The sequence below is a fragment of the Erythrolamprus reginae genome, chromosome 10, assembly GCF_031021105.1.
Source record: "Erythrolamprus reginae isolate rEryReg1 chromosome 10, rEryReg1.hap1, whole genome shotgun sequence".
NCBI lineage: Eukaryota > Metazoa > Chordata > Lepidosauria > Squamata > Dipsadidae > Erythrolamprus > Erythrolamprus reginae.
The window spans coordinates 43,515,382-43,539,138 of NC_091959.1; the positions used below are offsets into that span (position 1 = coordinate 43,515,382).

The following is a 23,757-nucleotide window of genomic DNA, read 5'->3' on the forward strand; positions in this document are numbered from 1 at the left end:
CCACCTTCCTGTTGTGGAAAGGTTCCTTTAGGGCAGGGGGGAGGTAAAGTGGACTCTTCTACGACTTGTGGACTTCAACTCCCAGAGTTCCTGAGCCAATCATGCTAGCTCAGGAATTCTGGGAGTTGAAGTCCACACAGTATAGAAGAGCCCACTTTGCTTACCTTTGTTTGGCGAAAATTTTGGATTAACCCAGGAAAGACGTCTGGCTAGGAGGAGACTCTATGGTGGAGGAACTGGACTTCCAGTCGGCTCCAGAATTGAACGGGAGACTTCCGGTTAAGACCTTTGTGAGTCTTTTGGGTGTTTAAGGTTGTCGACCCGTAGATTAGCCCAACTGGCATGAAGCCGAGCAAACAAGGACATCCAAGTTTCCCAGGAAAAAACCCTTTGGCCATATATACACTGCTCAAAAAAATAAAGGGAACACTTAAAGAACAGAATATGACTCCCAAGTAAGTCAAACTTCTGTGAAATCAAACTGTCCACTTCAGAAGCAACACTGATTGACAATCAATTTCACATGCTGTTGTGCAAATGGAATATTCAATATTTCATCCATTCAGATCTAGGATGTGTTCTTTGAGTGTTTTTTTTTTTTGAGCAGTATATATAACATATATACACTGCTTTAAAAAAGAAACAAAGAACACCTCCTAGATCTGAAGGGATGAAAAATTCTCATTGAATACTTTGTTCTGTAGGAAGTTGAATGTGCTGACAACATGTGGAATTGATTGTCAATCAGTGTTGCTTCCTAAGTGGACAGTTTGATTTCACAGAAGTTTGATTGACTTGTTGTAAATTTTAAGTAAACTTCAACTCTGGGAGTTGAAGTCCACAAGTCTTAAAGTTGCCAAGATTGGAGACCCATGGCCTAGGCCAGGGGTAGGCAAAGTTGGCTCTTCTGTGACGTATGGACTTCAACTCCCAGAATTCCTCAGCTAGCTGAGGAATTCTGAGAGTTGTGTTGTTTAAGTGTTCCCCTTTTTTTTTTTGGCAGTGTATATATACATATACACACCAGTCGCTCTCGATTGCCCAAGGACTGGAAACCCTCAGCTGCTGAGGTACTTTCCATCACTTTTCCAGTTCTCCCTGGTCACTGAGTCCCATCATCCTCAGCCACTGCTGGCTGCAGAGAGCCGAGGAGTACCTATGGTGCCCTCCCTGCTGGTTTGGCAGCTGCCCTAGCCCACCCAGCGGGGAGGCCCCCAAAGATGACTTGGGCTCTGGGGTTTTTTTGACCCAGCCGACAAGAACCGGCACAGGGAGACCGGATTGGACAAAGGAGAACCTCAAGCTGCACCAAGTTGGAGATGTACTACAACTCCCAGCGGCCGCAGGCAGCACGGTTAAGAGGAAGGGGCGCTGGTTCAGCAGTCCTGGCCCAATCAGCCCTGGTGTCAGTGGAGCTGGAGGAAGGATTACTTACACACCTGTGGCTGGCTTACCTGTGGTGGAACGGCCACTGAACATGTGGCACAGCTGTCTCCGGATCGCCTCCAAAGTTGGACTTTCATCAACAAGCACCACTGACAATGAAACAGGCATTTTTCAATTCCCCCCCATCCCGAGACCATCACTCAATAAAGGGATTTTATTTACAAAAAAACCCCAACGCCCCCAAAGTCCCGTCTTCTCCAGATGTTGCAGGTGTAGCGTTGGTGCCAGCTCCAGAAATCGGCGTTGAACCAGGTGCCAGGAATGGACTCCTCCTGTTCCACCGACATGGTCTTGGCACGTGTGGGCCACAGCCCGTGTTACTACCTCCTGGTTCTGGGGCTACAACCTTTATTATTACCTCCTGGTTCTTGGGCCACATTTGTATTATTATCTCTTGATTCTTGGGCTACAATCTGTGTTGTTACCTTCCGATTCTTGTTACTATCTCCTGTTTCTTGGGCCTGTCTGTATTACTACCTCCTGGTTCTGGGGCTACAGCCTTTATTATTAACTCCTGGTTCTTGGGCCACAGCCTGTGTTATTACCTCCTGATTCTTGGGCTACAGACTTTATTATTAACTCCTGGTTCTTGGGCCACAGTCTGTATTACTATCTCCTGGTTCTGGGGCTACAGCCTTTATTATTAACTCCTGGTTCTTGGGCCACAGCCCGTGTTACTACCTCCTGGTTCTGGGGCTACAACCTTTATTATTACCTCTTGGTTCTTGGGCCACAGCCCGTGTTACTACCTCCTGGTTCTGGGGCTACAACCTTTATTATTACCTCCTGGTTCTTGGACCACATTTGTATTATTATCTCTTGATTCTTGGGCTACAATCTGTGTTATTACCTTCCGATTCTTGTTACTACCTCCTTGTTTTTGGGCCACAGCCTGTGTTATTACCTCCTGATTCTTGGGCTACAGCCTTTATTATTAACTCCTGGTTCTTGGGCCACAGTCTGTATTACTACCACCTGGATCTTGAGCTACAGCTTTTATTACTACCTCCTTGTTTTTGGGCCACAGCCTGTGTTATTATCTCCTGATTCTTGGACTACAGCCTTTATTCTTAACTCCTGTTTCTTGGGCCACAGTCTGTATTATACACAGTCTGTATTACTCCCTCCTGGTTCTTGCCTGTCTCTCGCGGTTCCTCTGTGCCCCCATCTCTTCATTCTTACAGTGGTGTTATTAGAGAGTTTGGAAGACCCCACTTGTCCCCCCCCAGTTCTGCTGCGGCCTGCTTGGCCCACCCGGGTCCTCCCAAGGGCTCTGCAGGATCTCCATCCCTGGGGCTCCACTTCTCCAGGGCCCAGCTTAGCTGCTCTTCCTTTGACCCAAAGCTGCTTTTTTTTTTCAAGGGGCTGCCGGACTTTCTCCCCAAAGGCGTTTCACTTCTCGTCCAAAAAAGCTTCTCGAATGAGAAGTGAAACGTCTTCGAAGAAAAAAACAAAACCCAGAAAAAGTCCAGCTACCTCTGGGGCAACCCTGTCTTGGATGGTGGAGAATCTTCCCCAGACATCTGGCCCTCCCTACTTCCCACGCTGCCTAGATGTTGTCGTAGGGGACCACAAGGCCAATGTTGTAGTTGTAGCCGGCTGTTTCGTTGTAAGAGGAGCGGCAGATCGGGAGGACGCTCCGTGCCACCAACTGGTCCACGGAGAACTCGTAGGCGTAGATGATGCCCCGATGCCTGTGAGAGAGAAAAGGAAGTAAGCAGGGTGCTTTTTTCAACACGCCTGGTTTCTGTTCTGTGTACCGACCCAAAACTCCACTATTTCATGGTAAAATCACACTCTATCGATAAAAGCAACACACAACTTGTTGTGGTTAGCTCTGGCCCAGCTCCTGCCCCAAAGGACTGTGGATGTGGGGGAGACATCCACATGCTGCAGGCCTGTTTTGCCCCCGGTGGAATCTGATGATGAAGGCTCCTCTGACCAAGAAGACATGAGTGACAGGGAGGAGGAGAGTGTGGCAGACAGCTCAGAATGAGATCAATTATCTAGCTCCTCCTTGGATTCGGAACAAGAGTTAATGATACAGCCACGCATGCGGAGAGCGATGCATAGGCAGCAACAACTGCCTATGCAAGTCCAGATATCTTCAAGTGGCCAAGGTTGGGAACCACTGCCTTAGACAACAGAATCTATCATTCAACCACTGTGAAGAGGTATATAAGTCTAAATACCATTGCTATTCCTCTTCCTTCTTTGTTTCCTTCTTTCCTTCCCTCCCTCCCCTACTGCCTAGCTGAGACTCTTGGGGATTGTAGTCCCGTGACACAGAGAGTGGTGTCATGGGGCGCCTCCTGCTGGTTTGGATGAAGCAGCAACTGGGAGCAGTCTGTTCTCACCTTCGGTGAGCGGTCAAGTCGTCGTCCGTGATGCTGGCACCCCGGGGAGTTTTTTCATTGGGGACGTTGGCCGAGATGAGGCTGTGGGAGGTGAAGCGGAGGTGGCGAACTGGGTGCCTGGAACAAAGGGACACAGAAAAGAGTCTATCGGTGACTAGGAATAGCAATAGAATATGATATAAATAGAGAGTAGGATGTGGAATGTGGAATAGGATAGAGAATAGAATGGAATGGAATAGAATGTGGAATAGGATAGGATAGAGAATAGAATAGAATGTGGAATAGGATAGAGAATAGAATAGAATGGAATGAATTGGAATAGAATAGGAGAATAGAATGTGGAATAGGATAGAGAATAGAATAGAATAGGAGAATAGAATAGAATGGAATGGAATAGAATGTGGAATAGGATAGAGAATAGAATAGAATAGGAGAATAGAATAGAATGGAATGGAATAGAATGTGGAATAGGATAGGATAGAGAATAGAGAATAGAACAGAACAGAGAATAGAATAGAGAATAGAATGTGGAATGTGGAATGTGGAATAGGATAGAGAATAGAACAGAATAGAATTAGAATAGAATAGAGAGGAGTGGAGTGGTACAGAAGAGAGGAAAGGAGAGGAGTGGAGTGGAATGGAATAGAATGGGACCCTGGAGATCTTCTAGTCCAGCCCCCTGCCCCAGCAGAAACTATACTATTCAAGAGAAGTGGCTGTGCAGGATTCTTCTTAAAAACCTCCAGTGGCCGAGTGGCACAAGTTCTGAAGGCAAGCTGTTCCACTAGTGCATAATGTAGGCAAAGTTGGCTCTTCTATGGCACGTGGACTTCAACTCCCAGGATTCCCAAGCTAGCATGATTGGCTCAGGGATGCTGGGAGTTGAAGTCCACAAGTCATAGAAGAGCCAACTTTGCCTACCCCTGCACTAGGTTCATGGGTCCCATAACCAAAGGTTGCTAACTGAACTGCTGCAACGATTCACTCAGAAATGTTGGGCTCAATTGTGCTTGTAAGTGGAGTACTACCTATGTATAAAAATCTCAAAGCCCCATTATTATTATTTTTAACATGGGTGCCCCATTCTCCCTAAGTAAGGCTGACCCTGTGGGACAATACAGTTTGCTAGTAAGGCCTCTCAAAGCGAGCACAGGGCTGCCCGTCGGGTGACCCCAGTGATATGAAACACATTTTTCTGCTTTGTAAAGTGGAGTAAGAAAGTAAAGAGAGAAGAGAGCAGAAAAATGAGTGTTTCTAAAAGCAGGAAAATAGTCTTGAGCGCCCCCAGGTGGACCCTTCCTGAAATGCAGCTGGAGCAGGAAGAAATGGAATAAGAAAAATAAGAGGGGAAGAGGAGGAGGGAAAGAACAGGTAGGAGAAGAAGGAGAGAAGGAGAAGCAAAAGGAATAGAATAGGATAGAATGGAATGGAATAGAATGGAGGAGGAGGAGGATGAAGAGGAGAAGGATAAGAAAAAGAAAGAGGAGGAAGAGGAGAAGAAGAAAAAGGAGGAAGAGAAGAAGAAAAAGGAGGAGAAAAAGAAAAGGAGAAGAGGAGGAGGAGGAGAGAAGGAGAAAAGGAAGAGAAGGAGGGGAAGATGAGAAGGAGGGAAAGAAGAAGAGAAGGATAAAAGGAAGAAGAGGAGGAGGAGAAAAAGGAGGAAGAGAAGAAGAAAAGGAAGGAGGAGAAAAAGAAAAGGAGAAGAGGAGGAGGAGAAGAGGAAGAAGGAGAAAAGGAAGAGAAGGAGGGAAAGAGAAGGAGGGAAAGAAGAAGAGAAGGAGAAAAAGAAGGAGAAAAAGGAGGAAGAGGAGAAGAAAAGGAAGGAGGAGAAAAAGAAAAGGAGAGGAGGAGGAGGAGAGGAGAAGAGGAAAAGGAAGAAGGGGAAAAGGAAGAGAAGGAGGGGAAGAGGAGAAGGAGGGAAAGAAGAAGAGAAGGATAAAAAGAAGAGGAGAAAAAGGAGGAAGAGAAGAAAAGGAAGGAGAAAAAGAAAAGGAGAAGAGGAGGAGGAGGAGAGGAAGAAGGAGAAAAGGAAGAGGAGGGAAAGAGGAGAAGGAGGGAAAGAAGAAGAGAAGGATAAAAAGAAGAGGAGAAAAAGGAGGAAGAGAAGAAAAGGAAGGAGGAGAAAAAGAAAAGGAGAAAAGGAGGAGAGGAGAAGAGGAAGAAGGAGAAAAGAAAGAGAAGGAGGGGAAGAGGAGAAGGAGGGAAAGAAGAACAGAAGGATAAAAAGAAGAGGAGGAGAAAAAGGAGGAAGAGAAGAAAAGGAAGGAGGAGAAAAAGAAAAGGAGAAGAGGAGGAGGAGGAGGAGAGGAGGAAGGAGAAAAGGAAGAGAAGGAGGGGAAGAGCAGAAGGAGGGAAAGAAGAAGAGGAGGAGAAAAAGAAGAGGAGGAGGAGAAAAAGGAGGAAGAGGAGAAGAAACGGAAGAAGGAGGAAAAGAAGAAGAGAAGAGGAGGAGAAGAGGATAAGCCATCTGCCATCTGTCAGAAATGGGGTAGGGTCTCCTACATGGATGAGGGGTTGGACTAGATGACCTACGAGGTCCCTTCCAACTCTGTTAATCTGAATCTATCTAAGATGATCAAAGGTCTGGAGACTAAAACATATGACAAATGGTTGTAGGAACTGGGCATGGCTACTCTAGTCAAGGCTTTCAAGAAGAGACTATCGGAGATGGCGTAGGATCTCCTGCCTGGGTGGTGGGGTTGGACTAAATGACCCACGAGGTCCCTTCCAACTCCGTTCCATCTGGTTAAAGCCAAGAGGTGGGATCTCACCTGGCGTGCATTTCCCAGAGCTTGTTGCCCATCCGCTGGTCCCACACGCAGACCAGCCCTTCCTCTCCGCCGCTGACCACCTTCCAGTCGTCCATCTGCACCGCCGAGACCCCCAACTGATGGCCGCAAAGCGAGAGGGAGGGCTCACTCCTGCGGAGGTCGTACACCATCACCCTGAGAAAGGAAGACGAGCGACTGTAAATATTTAAGGGGGAAGGAAGGGAGATTATTTACTATTGCAGTGTTTCCCAACCTTGGCTACTTGAAGATACAGTAGTACCTCTAGATAGATACGAGCATAATTCGTTCCAGAAGGGAGCTTGTATGTCGAACAACTCGTATCTGGAACAAATGGCTTTAGACTTTGTTTTTCCCCTCCGAGATAACCAGAAGCAAGGATTCTTGTGTCACCTAGTGGACGCTCGGCTCGTATCCCGAATTTGAGCTTGGGTCTCGAAAAGAAATTTCTCTCCCCTCGTGGCTCGTATCTTGGAATACTCGCATGTGGAGCAGCTCGTATCTAGAGGTACTACTGTATTGGGACTTCAACTCCCAGAATTCCCCAGCCAGCAAACGCTGGCTGGGAAATTCTGGGGGTTGAAGTCCAGATATCCCCAAGTTGCCAAGGTTGGGAAACACTGATCTATTGGATTTGTATGGCTCATAACATATCAAAACAATATACAATATACAAGACCTTCCACCATTTTTATAGCCCGTCTTTGGACCCGTTCCATTTGATCCATCTCTTTTGGTAGGTGATGTCTCCGGAACTGAACCCAAGTGGGGTCTCCCCAGCGCTCTATACAGCGGGATCACAATCTCCCTCTTCCTGCTTGTTACACCTCTAGCGATGCAGCCAAGCATCCTACTCACTTTCCCTACCGCCTGACTGCACTGTTCACCCCTTTTGAGACTGTGTCTTATACTCCGAAAAATATGGTATTTTTTTCTGGCGTGCGAGTGTCTCTTGGAGCCATTCCACAGCGACCAAGGTAAACTGGATCTGGCAGCTCCACTTAGGATCAGCAATCCTCCTGGGAGTCGGTCTAATTCCCTTCTACGCCCAGCAGCCGTCGCCACCTCTTAGCGGCATACAAATAAAATGGGGGACCGGGGGATCAGAAGCGAACTCGATCTGACTCACAACTGCCGAAGCTCTTGGGGCTGCCAGCCCGGGATCGTGGTGTTAGGAGAAGCCAATCAACGGGGCTCTGCTGGGATTATCGTGTCGGCTTTATCAAAATGAGAAATCGATGCATGATTTCATGTCGTCCGTTGGGAGCAGAGCCCTGCGCGAGGATGGATGGAAATTGTCTTGGCAAATTACCCTCTGGGGGCAATTCGAAGGCCAATCTTCTGTAGTCTGGGTGGGTGGGACTCTTAACACCCAGCAAGACATGGGGGAAAGAAGGAAAGAAAGGAAAAGAAAGAGAGGAGAGGAGAAAGAAGGGAAGGGAAGGGAAGGAGCAAGGAAGGAGGGAGGGAGAGGAGAAGAGAGGAGAGAGAAGGGAAGGAAAAGAGCAATGAAGAAACAAAAGGAGAAGAAAAGAGGAGAGAAGGGAAGGGAAGAAGGAAGGAGGGAGGGAGGAAGGAAGAAGGGAGAGGAGAGGGAAGGAAAGGAGCAGATAGAAGGAGGGAGGGAGAGGAGAAGAGAGGAGAGAAAAGGGAAGGAAAAGAGCAATGAAGAAATGAAAGGAGAAGAAAAGAGGAGAGAAGGGAAGGAAAGAAGCAAGTAAGGAGGGAGAGAGAGGAGAGAAGGGAAGGATAGAAGGAGGGAGGGAGAGAAGAGAGGAGGGAGAAGGGAAGGAAAAGAGAACGGAAGAAAGGAAGGGAGAAGAAGAGAGGAGAGAAGGGAAGAAGGAAGGAAGGAGGGAGAGAAGGAAGGAGGGAGAGAGAGGAGAGAAGGGAAGGATAGAAGGAGGGAGGGAAGAGAGGAGGGAGAAGGGAAGGAAAAGAGAAAGGAAGAAAGGAAGGGAGAAGAAGAGAGGAGAGAAGGGAAGAAGGAAGGAAGGAGGGAGAGAAGGAAGGAGGGAGAGAGAGGAGAGAAGGGAAGGATAGAAGGAGGGAGGGAGAGAAGAGAGGAGGGAGAAGGGAAGGAAAATAGAAAGGAAGAAAGGAAGGGAGAAGAAGAGAGGAGAGAACAGAAGAAGGAAGGAAGGAGGGAGAGAAGGAAGGAGGGAGGGAGAGGAGAGGAGGGAAGGAAAAGGAAGGAAGGGAAGAGGGAAGGAGAGGAGAGGAGGGAAGGAAAAGGAAGGAAGGAAAGAAGGAGGGAGAGGAGGGAAGGAAGGAGGGAGGGAGAGGAGAGGAGGGAAGGAAGGAAAAGGAGGGAGGGAGAGAAGAGGAGAGAGAAGGGAAGGAAAGGAGCAAGCAAGGAAGGCAAGAGAAGGAAAGGGAAAGAAAAAAAAGAAAAGAAAAGAAAAGAAGAAAGACTGGTGAAGTGCAGCCCACCAAGGAGAGCAGCCACAGTGCCAGGACTTCCATTGTTCAGCATTCCTGCTCGGGTCCAAAAAAAACCCCCCAAGCCCTCCCTTTCGCCCTCCTTTAATGAAACCGCTCCACGGGAGCCAGCGAATAACTCTATTCCGACAATTAGAGCAAAAAAAAGAAAAAAGAAAAGCCAAAAAAACCCCCCATCAAGAGATGACAAAAGTCTCCAGCCGCGAGGGAACCATCTGACAGGTTGGAAGGAGGAAGGGCGCGCGGGCGGGATGGGGCTGGGCCTCTCCCAACACCTCCATGCCTACCGCTTGTCAGACCATCCACAGATGGAGTTCGGCAGAGGGGGCCCCCTCCCCAAGCCTCCTTCCTCCAAAGAAGAATCTCGCACACAAAGTGGCTTCCCGGGCAAACGTCTTCCCAGCCCCTCCATCCCTGACGGCACACACGCGGGGCCTGGTTCGATGCCCGTTGGCCCCATGTACGTTCATGAGCCTGCCTTCGGATCTCCCCCTCCCCCGGCGGAGGCTTTGTAGCTTCATTAGCAGAGAGAGGGGCTTCCAGGAAAAACAGAGACGGAGGCGAGTTCCAAGTTGCCTTCCAAAGCCTTTCTGAGATGTCTTGTCTTCGAGGCCTCCTTCTCCTGGAGTTGAGTTGGAGGCTCCTTTCTCCCTCCCAGATGACGGAATTGGCCAGGGAAGAGAGGAAGGGATGGAGAATTCGGGATTTCTCGGAGGGGGGGGGGAGGGAGACGACTGGTTGGCGCCCAAGAGAGGAGGGGGGTTGGACTAGATGACCTACAAGGTCTCTTCCAACTCTTGTTAATCTGTTTGAAGGCAGTCTCGTGCAATTCAACTGATGGGTTCTTACTATGAGTGTGGTTTTTGTTGGCGGGAGGTGGGTTTGGTTTACCTGTTGCTACAGGTAAATATTGACCCGAACAGTACAAGTGTAACAATCAGCACGTAGCAACAGGTAAACCCAAAAAAACCCCCAACCCCACCCCAAAAAACCCAAACTCATAGTAAGAACCCCTCAAATGAGGAAAAGTAAATCAATCACAAGTTTCAGACTTGTAAAACTGTTCGGGTCAAATAGCCCGAAACAGCACATCTGTATAGTAACTGCGCCCAGCAAAAACTAAACCACAAGTTTCAGATCTGCAGGGGGAAAAATTGTACAGGATCTCAAATTTCATTTCAGGTCAAATAAGACCCGAACAGAATATAACAGGAAAGACTTCATCAACTCCATCTGTATAGTCTGGAGGACAGAAGGGAAAGTGGGGACACGATCGAAACGTTTAAATACGTTAAAGGGCTTTTAGTCATTTTTAATATTAGATTTGTGCCATTATAATATTGTTTTTATCGTTGTTGTGAGCCGCCCCGAGTCTTCGGAGAGGGGCGGCATACAAATCTAATAAATTGAATTGAATTGAATAAGGTTCAGGAGGGAAGTGTTTTCGATAGGAAAGTGAACACAAAGAACAAGGGGGCACAATCTAAGGCTAGTTGGGGGAAAGATCAGAAGCAACGTGAGAAAATATTATTTGACTGAAAGAGTAGTAGATTCTTGGAACAAGTTTCCAGCAGACGTGGTTGGTCAATCCACAGACACTGAATTGAAACATGCCTGGAATAAACATAGATCCATCCTAAGGTAAAATACAGGAAATAGTAGAAGGGCAGACTAGATGGACCAGGAGGTCTTTTTCTGCTGTCAATCATCTCTGTTTCTATGTTCCTGAATTGCCACACTATAAATTATGGTATCTGCGCATCTCAGCATATCCGGACATACCTACCCTTCCTTGTGTACATTTCTAGAATAGAATAGAATTTTTATTGGCCAAGTGTGATTGGACACACAAGGAATTTGTCTTGGTGCAGATGCTCTCAGCGTACATAAAATAAAATATACATTTGTCAAGAATCATGTGGTGCGACACTTAATGATTGTCATAGGGGTCAAATAAGCAATGAAGAAGCAATATTAATAAAAACCTTAGGATATAAGCAACAAGTTACGGTCATACAGTCAACATGGGAGGAAATGGGTGATAGGAATGATGAGAAAAACTAGTAGAATAGAAGTGCAGATTTAGTAGAAAGTCTGACAGTGTTGAGGGAATTATTTGTTTAGCAGAGTGATGGGAAGTTAGGAAGAAGATGGGGAAACTCACTCAAAACACGACTGGCAAAGCGAAGGACGGGAAGGCTATTAATCTGTTCAACTTGGAACCTATTCAGGTGGACAACAGTCTTTCAAAAACAGAAAACTGGAGGGACATCAGAACTGACCCTCCAATGTACGTTTTGGCTGCAGGTTGGTGGGGAAACGAAGCCGTCTGGCTTTAGGAATTCCTCTCCCCACCCCGGATAATTTTTCCTGGCTGGCTCTTGCAGGAACTGAGGTTTTCCATGCCAGGCTCATTTTTGTGACTGTCGGTGAGGAAGGAAGAGGCCTTCCAAGGACCTCGCTGGGGCGTGAACCAACTGCGTCCACCGAAAGTGTCCTTTTTTTTTTTTTTTTTACAAAAAAGAGCAGGGGAGACCGATGGAGCTCTTAAAAAGAAAGGGAAACAGCAACCAACCCATACCTAACGCGTAAAAGAATTAGATTATTGTTGTTGTTGTTGTTGTTGTTATTAATGGCTAAGCCATGGAGAAATATCGGTAGTTGAGGAAGCAAGTTGTTGCCACAGTTATACTCATGTTTGCTTGACTCTGCCAGGCAGTGCGATCCGTTTTTTTAAAAACATGATTTTTCCCTGACTTTTAAACATTTTAAGTTTGGGGTTTCCCCCCCTGATTTATTCTGTTTTTTTTCACAAATTCCCTGATAATTCCTGAACTGCCGATTTCCTTGATAATTCCCCGATTTCCCTGTTTTCCAGGTTTGCTGGACGCCCTGGTGTTTGCTATGTTCTTAACTGGGGCAGAACTATACCCTCTGTGTCAACATCCTGCCTTTGGCCCGAAGACAAACTGTTGTTATAAACTGTTGTGCTATATGCTGTGAGCCGCCCCGAGTCTGCGGAGAGAGGCGGCATACAAATCTAAGTAATAAATAAATAAATAAAGACACCTGCCCCAAATTTGCCCCCATGATGTTCGCCCACCAAACACAAATCTACCTTCGGACTTTATTTCCGGCCACCAGCATGTGGGGGGGACTGTCCTGGAGGTTGAGGCACGTGAAGTCACCCAGAGGCCCGCCGAGTTGTGTCACACACTGCCCCGTTTCCACGTTGTAGAGGAGGATCTGAAAGAAGCAGCAGAGAGACAACATAGGAGGGTCAGCTGAGGACAACGGACTGGTCTGCCGCTTGGATTTCGTACATCGTTTCTTAGTTTTCTGCAATTTATCTTTTGTCCGTCCATAAGAGCTGGAGCTGGGCGGAACGTTCATTAGATTAAAAATAAAATGAAATAAAACAGCCGGGTGAATCATAAAAAGAGAATCGTCATCTTTTTCTTTTAATGCGAGCTGCACTGGCTTCCTAATAGTCTCCGGGCACAATTCAAGGTGTTGGTTATTACCTACAACGCTCTATATGGCTCAGGGCCAGAATATCTATGGGACCTCCTCTTGCCCCATACCTCCCAATAAGAGCACACAGAGTTAGTCTCCTACGGGCCCCGTCGACTAATGCAGGTTGGCAGGGCCGCAGGGTAGGGCCTTCTCTGCGGCTGCCCCGGCTCTATAGAACCAACTCCCCCTCGATGTCCGTACTGCTCCCACCCTGCTGGCTCCCACCACAAAGACCTGGGGGCCATGAATTGTACGACTTTCATGGCCAAACTGTATGACTGGTGTGTATGTATGTAATTATGTCTTTTTATAATAAATGGGTTTTTATCATGGGGTCAGTTTTAGAAATTATATTCGACTTCTCTTATTGCTTTGTAATTTTTGTATTTGTATTATTATTTTGTAAACTGCCTTAGTCCTTCGGGATTGGGCAGCATAGAAGTCGAATGAATGAATGGATGGATGGATGGATGAATTCAATTCAATTCAATTCAATTCAATTTATTAGATTTGTATGCCGCCCCTCTACGAAGACTCGGGGCGGCTCACAACAGAATAAAAACAGTATAATAATGGAACAAATCTAATAATAAAATATATAAAAACCTCAGCAATTAAAAACCATACAGCACATACACATCAAACATGAAATATAATAAGCCTGGGGGAGATGTCTTAGTTCCCCCATGCCTGGCGATATAGGTGGGTCTTAAGTAACTTGCGAAAGACAAGGAGGGTGGGGGCCGTTCTAATCTCCGGGGGAAGTTGATTCCAGAGGGCCGGGGCCGCCACAGAGAAGGCTCTTCCCCGGAGCCCACCAAATGACATTGTTTGGTCAACGGGACCCAGAGAAGGCCAACTCTGTGGGACCTTATCGGCCGCTGGGATTCGTGCGGTAGAATTCTGGTCCAATGCCATGTAGGGCTTTAAAGGTCATTACCAACACTTTGAATTGTGACCGGAAACTGATGGGCAGCCAATGCAGGCCATGGAGTGTTGTAGAGACGTGGGTGAATCTAGGAAGCCCCACGATAGCTCTCGCGTAAATGAATGAATGAAGACCCCATAATCCTGTGCGAGTCAAGGCAACTGAACGGAGCATTCAAAAACGGTGGCACTGGTTATCTTGGGGTGATGGGTACCAGGCTAGAAAGAGGGAGACTGTGAGTTCGAGTCCCACCTGGGTGATTTTGGGCTGGTTTCTCTCTCTACACCTCGATGCCTTGAACAAAAATAATAAAGGTGGGCTTCAAATCAATCAATCAATGACTCTAGACCAGGGGTAGGCAAAGTTGGCTCTTCTATGACTTGTGGACTTCAACTCCCAGAATTCCTGAGCTAGCATGACTGGCTCAGGAATTCTGGGAGCTGAAGTCCACCAGTCATAGAAGAACCAAGTTTGCCTACCCCTGCTCTAGACTATGCGTTTTTGCCAGGGACCATCTCTGTCCAACAGATACGCCCGACAAAGCCAAATTTCCTAAACTCAACAACTTCCAAGCTCTCGGAATCATAATTTCTGGACTCCAAAAGACCCAATTTTTAGGGAGTGGGCAGAACCCTTGAGTTGTGAAGGACGTGCACAGAGGAAAACATGGGATTCCAGCACATATCCAGGAGATATGAATAATTATTCAGTCAAATACATTAAAATGTAAAAAAATAGTGTTTACTTTTGCAATAGCAGTCAACACAATATTAATATTACAAGCCTGTCTTTGTCTTACATATCAGGCATACACTACAACTTACAAACAAATCAAACTACAGTGGTACCTCGGTACTCGAACGCTTTGGTTCTCGTACATTTCGGATACCGAACAATATTTTCGGCAAAAATTTGCTTCGGTATCTGAACAAAAATTCGGATACCGAACAGCCACAGAAAATTTTGTTTATTATCCGAAATGCTACAAGATCTGAGGGGACGGGGTGAGACGGAATGGGAGTCGGAATCCAACACGCCCATCCTGGCCACCCACTCAACAGCCTCCCAGTCTCTAGTCTAAGCGCTCCAAGCTGTAGGAAGGGTGGGGGCGGCTGCAATACCGGCAGTTTCGGGGGGGCTCCTTTCCTCAGTGGTTTGTCTTCTTCCCTTTAAGCAGCTACACTAACTTTCTCCTTCCCAACGGCGACAGCGGCTTTCCTTCGAGCGGCAGCAGCGCCGGGAACGTCAACGGCTTCCCTTTCTCATGTGATGTTCCTGGCGCTGCTGCTCGCCGTCGCCGGGAAGGAGAAAGTTGGTGTAGCTGCTTAAAGGGAAGAAGACGAACCACTGAGGAAAGGAGCCCCCCCCCCCCGAAACTGCCGGTATTGCAGCTGCCCCCACCCTTACTACAGCTTGGAGTGCTTAGACCTCGGATCTTTATCCCAAAGGAAAAAAAGGAAATAGGGGCTGGAAACCAATTAAACCCATTTCCATTAGTTCCTATGGGATAAATTCATTCGGTACTCGACCAAATCGGTTCTCGACCACACTTCTGGAACGAATTGTGGTCAAGAACTGAGGTACCACTGTATCATCAAACACTTAGACCTTACTACATGAGTCACAGCGAATCAGCAGAAAGAACAGACAGAGCAGAGTGAGAGAGAATCATGCTTTCTGGCTCCCTATTATGGGAATTTGCGGCATTACCTCTTAAAGCCACAGTACTTCAATACATACAAGCATTCATTGTTAGCTTGTTTATATACAGTGTTCCCTCGATTTTCGCGGGTTCGAACTTCGCAAAATGTCTATACCATGGTTTTTCAAAAATATTAATTAAAAAATACTTCGCGGGTTTTCCCCCTATACCATGTTTTTCCCCGCCCGATGACGTCATATGTCATCGCCAAACTTTCATCTGCCTTTAATAAATATTTTTTTTAATAAACTTTAATAAATAAACATGGTGAGTAATAATCTAAGTGGTTGCTTAGGGAATGGGAAATTGCAATTTAGGGGTATAAAGTGTTAAGGGAAGGCTTGTGATACTGTTCATAGCCAAAAGTAGTGTATTTACTTCCGCATCTCTACTTCGCAGAAATTCAACTTTTGCGGGCGGTCTCGGAACGCATCCCCCGCGAAAATCGAGGGAACACTGTATTGCAAACCCAACTGTTTTGTACATAGTACTAACACCCCTCCCACACTGAATAATTCAACGTATCCCCGAATACCTTAAATCGGCTTTCATTGTGACATTGAGTTAAAGACCTCGGAGATAAGAGAAAGGGGGGGGAGAGAAGAACACAACACAACTCAACGGCATCCATTTCGTGGACGATTCTTCCCATGTTACAAATTCCCCCGACGGCCTTTACTGCCTGCCTCCCCATTGCTGGCTCTTTTAATAAGGCTTAGCAAACGGGATTTTGTTGGGCTATGGGAGAGCGGAATCTATTATTCATGGCTTGGTTTTCTTTCTAGCACTTGGGCGATGCATTAGCTAGCCTAATGCCACCTCTTCGCCAGGGTAAAAGTTGGTTCAACTGGGAACCTTTAGCCTTGGGCAGAAAGGCCGGGTGGAACGGACAAACGGGCGCAGGGATAAAGAATTATTATTACAGTGGTACCTTGTGATACGAACCCCTCGTGATACGAACCCCTTGTGATACGAACCCGGGGTTCGGAAATTTTTTGCCTCTTCTTACGAACTTTTTTCGGCTTATGAACCCACCGCAGATCGCAAAATGGCGCTCAGCTGGGCGCCGCTGCCCGTCTGTCACCTTTTAAAACAGCCGGGGGGCTTCTCGGTGTTCTCCCGAACCCAAACTTTTCGGGTTCGGGAGGCCACCGAGAAGCGCCGCCGCCCGTCTGTCACCTTCTGAAACAGCCAGGGGGCTTCTCGGCGTTCTCCCGAACGCCGAACCCGGAAGTTCAGGTTCGGGAGGCCACCGAGAAGCGCCCAGCTGTTTCAGAAGGTTACAGCTGGGCGGTGCTGCTCGGCAGAGCGCTGTTTTTGCGATCAGCGGTGGCGTTTCCAGCCGATCTGGAGGCTAGAAAGGAGGTCGGGAATCCCAATAGGGAATTCCATGGGCGGAGCTTTGACATCACGAAGACGTCCAACCGGTCAATTAGGTTCGTAAGACGAGGTATTACTGTACTTTGTAAATGGACTTTTTCTATTTTGCTGACCTAAGAGCAATCATGTGTCCTCAGATATGGCTCGGTGTGCCACCTGTGGTACCCGTGCCCTAGGCTCGCCATCACGGGTGTAGGTTCTCCTGCTTGGTTAAGGGTTGGACTAGATCAGTGTTTCCCAACCTTGGCAACTTAGAGGTCTCTGGACTTCAACTCCCAGAATTCCCCAGCCAGCATTTGCTGGCTGGGGAATTCTGGGATTTGAAGTCCAAATATCTTCAAGTTGCCAAGGTTGGGAAACACTGGAGTAGATGACCTACAAGGCCCCTTCCAACTCTGTTAAAACTTTGCTTGCTGAAAGTCACATGGGGAAATCAGAGATGGTGATCACATGACCTTGGGACATTGCGATTGTATAAAAACATGCCGGCTGATAGGTGCCCAAATTCTGATCACGCGACCATGGAGAGTCATAAGAGTGAGGGGTTTTTTCCCCTCAGTGTAACTTCTAACCGAATGGCTGTAAGTGGAGAACTGCCTCTATAATCCCAGCAAAGCGGAAAAAAGGATAAAGTAACAAATGTACATTTGGTCAATAATAAAAGAGAGCGATTTCTTGATGATAAACGGGCTAGTGGGAAAATAGATATAAGATTAGTTAGATAAAATTATTGTGTATGAAACTGGTTTATAATAAACGTGTGAAAAAGTTGTGTAATTGTAGGCGAGCACAATAAGAATTGTAACACAGATTTGCTACACAAATTTCCAATGTTTTTAAATGTCTTTGGTTTGTGTGTTATGTGTATATATATTTATAAATAAATAAATATTTTAAATTTTATATACGTGTTTGCTTTGCTGGGAATATATATAAAAAAACATTTGACATATATACAGGCAGCTTAGGTCTCGCAGTGTTCGCCTTAGAACAAGGACAGAAACACCAGCCTGAAGATGATGAGTGGGACCTCATCGAAACGTTGCCAGAAATTTCTAAATCCTACACGGGAAGAAACCCAAATATACCAAGACCGTCATATATATGGGTACAGGTATGACGGTCTTGGTATGTTCGGGTTCCTCCCCTTGTAGGATTTGGAAATTTCTGGCATTTGTATATATAAGGTTGCAGGTTCAAGTACCACTGGGTATAGTAGCTGATGAGGCCAAAATAGATCTATCCTAGTCTCCCTTAATTTTCAAATTCAGCAAAAAAAAACATGTGACACATATAGATAGAATTGTCGACTATCAATAAAATTAACTGCCTTGGAAATGGCCCTGGGTTGGGCCGAGAGGCAAATAAGGAGCTGTGATGTTCCTTCAATACACCAGGGTGACTCTACACAAAAATATGTAACCCTTCCCTGGTGCAGAGCTGAAGGGATTGGATACTGTAGCCTAGAGGATAATTCTCTGCCTTACAAGGCAAAGGTTCAAGTCCCAGTGCGGTAGGGCTAGCTGATGAGGCCAAAATAAGGCCAAAATAGATCTATCCTAGTCTCCCTTAATTTTCAAATTCAGCAAAAAAACATGTGATATATATATATATATTCTATATTTACAGCAGCACGAAGCTTATAACTTCAGCCTGATGATGGTGAATGTGATTTCACCGAAACATCGCATAGACACTCAAAATATTACACGGGGCAAATAAAACCAACTAGAGGAAGGAAGGAACGAGAGGAGGAAAGAGAGCGAAAAGACATTTAGGTGAAAAATGAGGAACGAGAGAGAGAGAGAGAGAGAAAATAAAGTGTGTGGATTTATTTTTAAAAAAACAAAACAGGGGGGAAGGAGAAGAAAACAGTTAATATGCATGAATAATGGATGCTTGATTTAAAAGCAGTTTGCTCCGATATGATGTAATTTTTTGACAACCAGCCAGCCAGTCTGCCTTGCAATTCCTTGCTGCAGAAAACCCAGCATGGGAAAGAAAGAGGGGGGGGGGGGGAAAGCCCTGCATTTTATACTATTCGAAAGGTGATTTTTCCACCGGCAGGTGTATGTGGGCGCATGCCCCCCCGTGCTTTGCATTCAGGAGTGGGTTGCTTCTATGTCAGTGGCCCAAAAAAGCCAACACGGTTCTAGGCTGCATTAACAGAGGGACAGAATCAAGATCACGTGAAGTGTTACCACCACTTTATAAGGCCTTGGTAAGGCCACACTTGGAAGACTGCGTTCAGTTTTGGTCACCAAGATGCAGAAAGGATGTTGAGACTCTAGAAAGAGTGCAGAGAAGAGGGACAAACATGATTAAGGGTAAAATATATGAAGAACGGTTGCAGGAATTGGGCATGGCTAGTGTAACGAGAAGAAAAACCAGGGGGGACATGATAGCAGTTTTCCAATATCTCAGGGGTTGCCAGGAAGAAGAGGGAGTCAACCTATTGTCCAAAGCACCTGATGGTAGAACAAGAAGCAATGGGTGGAAACTAAATGAGGAGAGAAGGAACTTATAACTAAGGAGAAATTTCCTGACAGTGAGAACAATGAATCCATGGAAGAGCTTGCCTCCAGAAGTTGTGAATGCCCCAACACTGGAAGTTTTTAAGCACATGTTGGATAACCATCCATCTGAAGTAGTGTAGGGCCTCCTGCCTAAGCAGGGGCATGGACTAGAAGACCTCCATGGTCCCTTCCAACTCTGCTGTTGCTGTTATTATTATAAGATCCTTCCATCATTTTTATTTATTGGACTAGAAGACCTCCAAGGTCCCTTCCCACCCTATTGTTATTATTAACAATACGACACAGCAAACGAGATCACTATTTCATCACCGGTTGGGCGATTCCCATGCAACTGGGACTGTATGATGTAGCGGAGAATTATGTATGCCGATCCCAGTAAAGCGGCCTTTTGCAATTGAGTCTGCCCTTATACTATTTTTTGTATTTTATCTTAGGATGGATACATGTTTATCCCAGGCATGTTTAAATTCAGTTACTTTGGATTTACCAACCACGTCTGCTGGAAGTTTGTTCCAAGGATCTACTACTCTTTCAATAAAATAATATTTTCTCATGTTGCTTTTGATCTTTCCCCCAACTAACTTCAGATTGTGTCCCCTTGTTCTTGTGTTCACTTTCCTATTAAAAACACTGGACCCGTTCAATTTTGTCAATATCTTTTTGTAACTGAGGTCTCCAGAACTGAACACAGTATTATTCCAAATGTGGTCTCACCAGCGCTCTATATAGCGGGATCACTATGTATTTTTTTTAATGTGCAGTGCAGTTAGGCGGTAGAGAAAGCAAGTAGGATGCTTAGCTGCATAGCTAAAGGTATAACAAGCAGGAAGAGGGAGATTATGATCCCGCTATATAGAGTGCTGGTGAGACCACATTTGGAATGCTGTGTTCAGTTCTGGAGACCTCACCTCCAAAAATATATTGACAAAATTGAATGGGTCCAAAGACGGGCTACAAGAATGGTGGAAGGTCTTAAGCATAAAACGTATCAGGAAAGACTTCATGAACTCAATCTGTATAGTCTTGAGGACAGAAGGAAAAGGGGGGACATGATCGAAACATTTAAATATGTTAAAGGTTAAATAAGGTCCAGGAGGGAAGTTTTTTTAATAGGAAAGTGAACACAAGAACAAGGGGACACAATCTGAAGTTAGTTGGGGGAAAGATCAAAACCAATGTGAGAAAATATTATTTTACTGAAAGAGTAGTAGATGCTTGGAACAAACTTCCAGCAGACATGGTATATAAATCCGCAGTAACTGAACTGAAACATGCCTGGGATAAACATATATCCATCCTAAGATAAAATACAGAAAACAGGATAAGGGCAGACTAGATGGACCATGAGGTCTTTTTCTGCTATGTTTCTATTAATATTAGATTTGTGCTTTGCATTTTGTTGTGAGCTGTTCCGAGTCTCCGGAGAGGGGCGGCATACAAGTCTAAGAAATTATTATCATCATCATCATCATCATTATTATTATTACTATTATCACTATTACTATTATTATCATCATCATCATCAACTAGCTTGGTGCACAAAGGCCTCTCGGTGCTTTTGGGCAAAGGAGCCTTTTTCCTTTCAGGTTGAGCCTAGACGGGGAGTCAAAGCCATCGGCTCAAAGGTGTTTTTGCCAAGCAGGGCCGAACAGGGCTACCTGAGCCATGCCAAAGCACCTGCAGCCTCTTCGGTTTGTGCCCGGGATCCTCGGCAGGTCCGTCGTGCCAAGCGGGGAACCCAGCCAAGCCAGAAGAGATGTGGGGAAGAGGCAAACGTCTGTTGGAGGCGGAAGGGAAGCAGCCAGATCCATTTGAGCCCCAAAGAAAAGAGGAAAAGGCGAGTTCCAATTGGCTCAAGATGGACTAGTAACAGGGGTGGGTGGATGGGGGGAGAAGGAATGGGATGAGGGGTGTATCGTTTGAGTATGGGGAAACCCAGGTGTAGCCTGACTTTACTGCAGGTCTTAGTACAGTACTGTCTGGATCGGTTCTGCAACCCAACAGGACCGACAGAGACTTCAGAGGAGAATCAGAACTGCAGAAAAAAACAATGGCTGCCAACCTGCCTTCCGTTGAGGACCTGTAGACTGCATGAGTCAAAAAGAGTGCAGGGAAAATATTTACTAACCCCTTGCATTCATTCATTCATTCATTCATTCATTCATTCATTCATTCATTCATTCATTGGATTTGTATGCCGCCCCTCTCCGTGGACTCGGGGCGGCTAACAACAGTGACAACAACAGAATGTAAAAATCCAATACTAAAATATCTAAAAACCCTTGTTATAAAACCAATCAAACATACAAACATACCATGCATAAATTGTAAAGGCCTAGGGGGAAAGATTATCTTAGTTCCCCATGCCTGGCGGAAGAGGTGGGTTTTGAGGAACTTACGAAAGGCAAGGAGGGTGGGGGCAACTCTGATCTCTGGGGGGAGCTGGTTCCAGAGGGCCGGGGCCACCACAGAGAAGGCTCTTCCCCTGGGCCCCGCCAGCCGACATTGTTTAGTTGACGGGACCCGGAGAAGGCCCACTCTGTGGCACCTAACTGGTCGCTGGGATTTGTGTGGCAAAAGGCGGTCCCTGAGATAATCTGGCCTGGTGCCATGAAGAGCTTTATAGGTCATAACCAACACTTTGAATTGTGACCGGAAACTGACCGGCAACCAATGCAGACTGCATCCTGGACATAAATTGTTTCAACTCCTACCCTCAAAACGTCGCTACAGAGCACTGCACACCAAGACAACTAGACACAAGAACAGTTTTCCCCCAAACGCCATCACTCTGCTAAACAAATAATGCCCTCAACACTGTCAAACTATTTACCAAGTCTGCAGTACTATTACTACTAGTTTTTTCTCATCATTCCTATCTCCTGCCATTTCCACCTACTTATGACTGTAGGATTGTAACTTGTTGCTTGTATCCTTAAGATTTTTATTAATATTGACTGTTTCCTCATTGTTTATCTGACCCCTATGATAATCATTAAGTGTTGCGCCTCATGATTTTTGACAAATGTACACTGCTCAAAAAAAGTAAAGGGAACACTTAAACAGCACACTATAACTCCAAGTAAATCAAACTTCTGTGAAATCAAACTGTCCACTTAGGAAGCAACAATGATTGACAATCAATTTCACATGCTGTTGTGCACATTCAACTTTGTACAGAACAAAGTATTCAATGAGAATATTTCATTCATTCAGATCTAGGATGTGTTATTTGAGTGTTCCCTTTATTTTTTTGAGCAGTATATACAGTGTTCCCTCGATTTTCGCAGGTTCGAACTTCGCGAAATGGCTATACCACGTTTTTTCAAAAATATTAATTAAAAAATACTTTGCGTTTTCCCCCCCTATACCAGTTTTTCCCGCCCATCGCCAAACTTTCGTCCGCCTTTAATAAATATTTTTTTAATAAACTTTAATAAATAAACATGGTAATAATCTAAATGGTTGCTAAGGGAATGAGAAATTGCAGTTTAGGGGTTTAAAGTGTTAAGGGAAGGCTTGTGATACTGTTCATAGCCAAAAATAGTGTATTTACTTCCGCATCTCTACTTCGTGGAAATTCGACTTTCGCGGGCGGTCTCGGAACGCATCCCCCACAGAAATCGAGGGAACACTGTATTTTCTTTTATGTACATTGAGAGCACATGCAACAAAGACAAATTCCTTGTGTGTCCAATCACACTTGGCCAATAACGATTTCTGTTCTGTTCTGTTCTATTCTAGAAACATAGAAACATAGAAGTCTGACGGCAGAAAAAGACCTCATGGTCCATCTAGTCTGCCCTTATACTATTTTCTGTATTTTATCTTAGGATGGATATATGTTTATCCCAGGCATGTTTAAATTCAGTTACTGTGGATTTATCTACCATGTCTGCTGGAAGTTTGTTCCAAGGATCTACTACTCTTTCAGTAAAATAATATTTTCTCATGTTGCTTTTGATCTTTCCCCCAACTAACTTCAGATTGTGTCCCCTTGTTCTTGTGTTCACTTTCCTATTAAAAACACTTCCCTCCTGAACCTTATTTAACCCTTTAATATATTTAAATGTTTCGATCATGTCTCCCCTTTTCCTTCTGTCCTCCAGACTATACAGGTTGAGTTCATGAAGTCTTTCCTGATACGTTTTATGCTTAAGACCTTCCACCATTCTTGTAGCCCGTCTTTGGACCCGTTCAATTTTGTCAAAATCTTTTTGTAGGTGAGGTCTCCAGAACTGAACACAGTATTCCAAATGGGGTCTCACCAGCACTCTATATAGTGGGATCATAATCTCCCTCTTCCTGCTTGTTATACCTCTAGCTATGCAGCCAAGCATCCTACTTGCTTTCCCTACCGCCTGACTGCACTGTTGACCCATTTCTATTCCAGTAAAATAACCTTTCCCTTCAACCAAATGGGAGTCGAGGGTTTTCCTTTCCAAAGGGACCAGATTGGGACACGTATGACACTGGGCATAGGGATGATGAGAAGATGAGGGCTGGTGCCCCGATTATATGTCTTGAATTAAGATGCTGTTCAGCTGCCAGTGGAGATACCGATTTTTAAGGAATAGGGTCAACCTGATCTGTGAACATCAGTGGGGGGGTGGGGGGGTGGGGGGAGAAAGAACTTGCAACCTGTGGATTTTGCATTTCT

At 45.6% G+C, this 23,757-nt stretch overlaps 1 protein-coding gene across 3 annotated transcripts in view; it reads right to left on the reverse strand.

The window, feature by feature from the left end:
• Window positions 1-1,585: 1,585 nt before the first annotated feature.
• Window positions 1,586-23,757, reverse strand: part of FBXW8 (F-box and WD repeat domain containing 8) — a 36,169-nt gene continuing 13,997 nt past the window's right edge. Inside the window, exons 3-7 of one of the 3 annotated variants that reach the window (XR_011560013.1) lie at window positions 12,153-12,280; window positions 6,575-6,748; window positions 3,804-3,920; window positions 2,317-3,140; window positions 1,586-2,093 (exon numbers count right to left, since the gene is read on the reverse strand). Coding sequence is in view for 1 of the 3 variants with exons in the window: in XM_070763083.1 (XP_070619184.1) it covers window positions 2,996-3,140; window positions 3,804-3,920; window positions 6,575-6,748; window positions 12,153-12,280 (564 nt within the window). In the remaining 2 variants the exon portion in view is untranslated. Of the gene's footprint in view, window positions 3,141-3,803; window positions 3,921-6,574; window positions 6,749-12,152; window positions 12,281-23,757 lie in introns of all 3 variants that reach the window. The other 2 variants (XR_011560012.1, XM_070763083.1) reach the window with 2 other exon arrangements.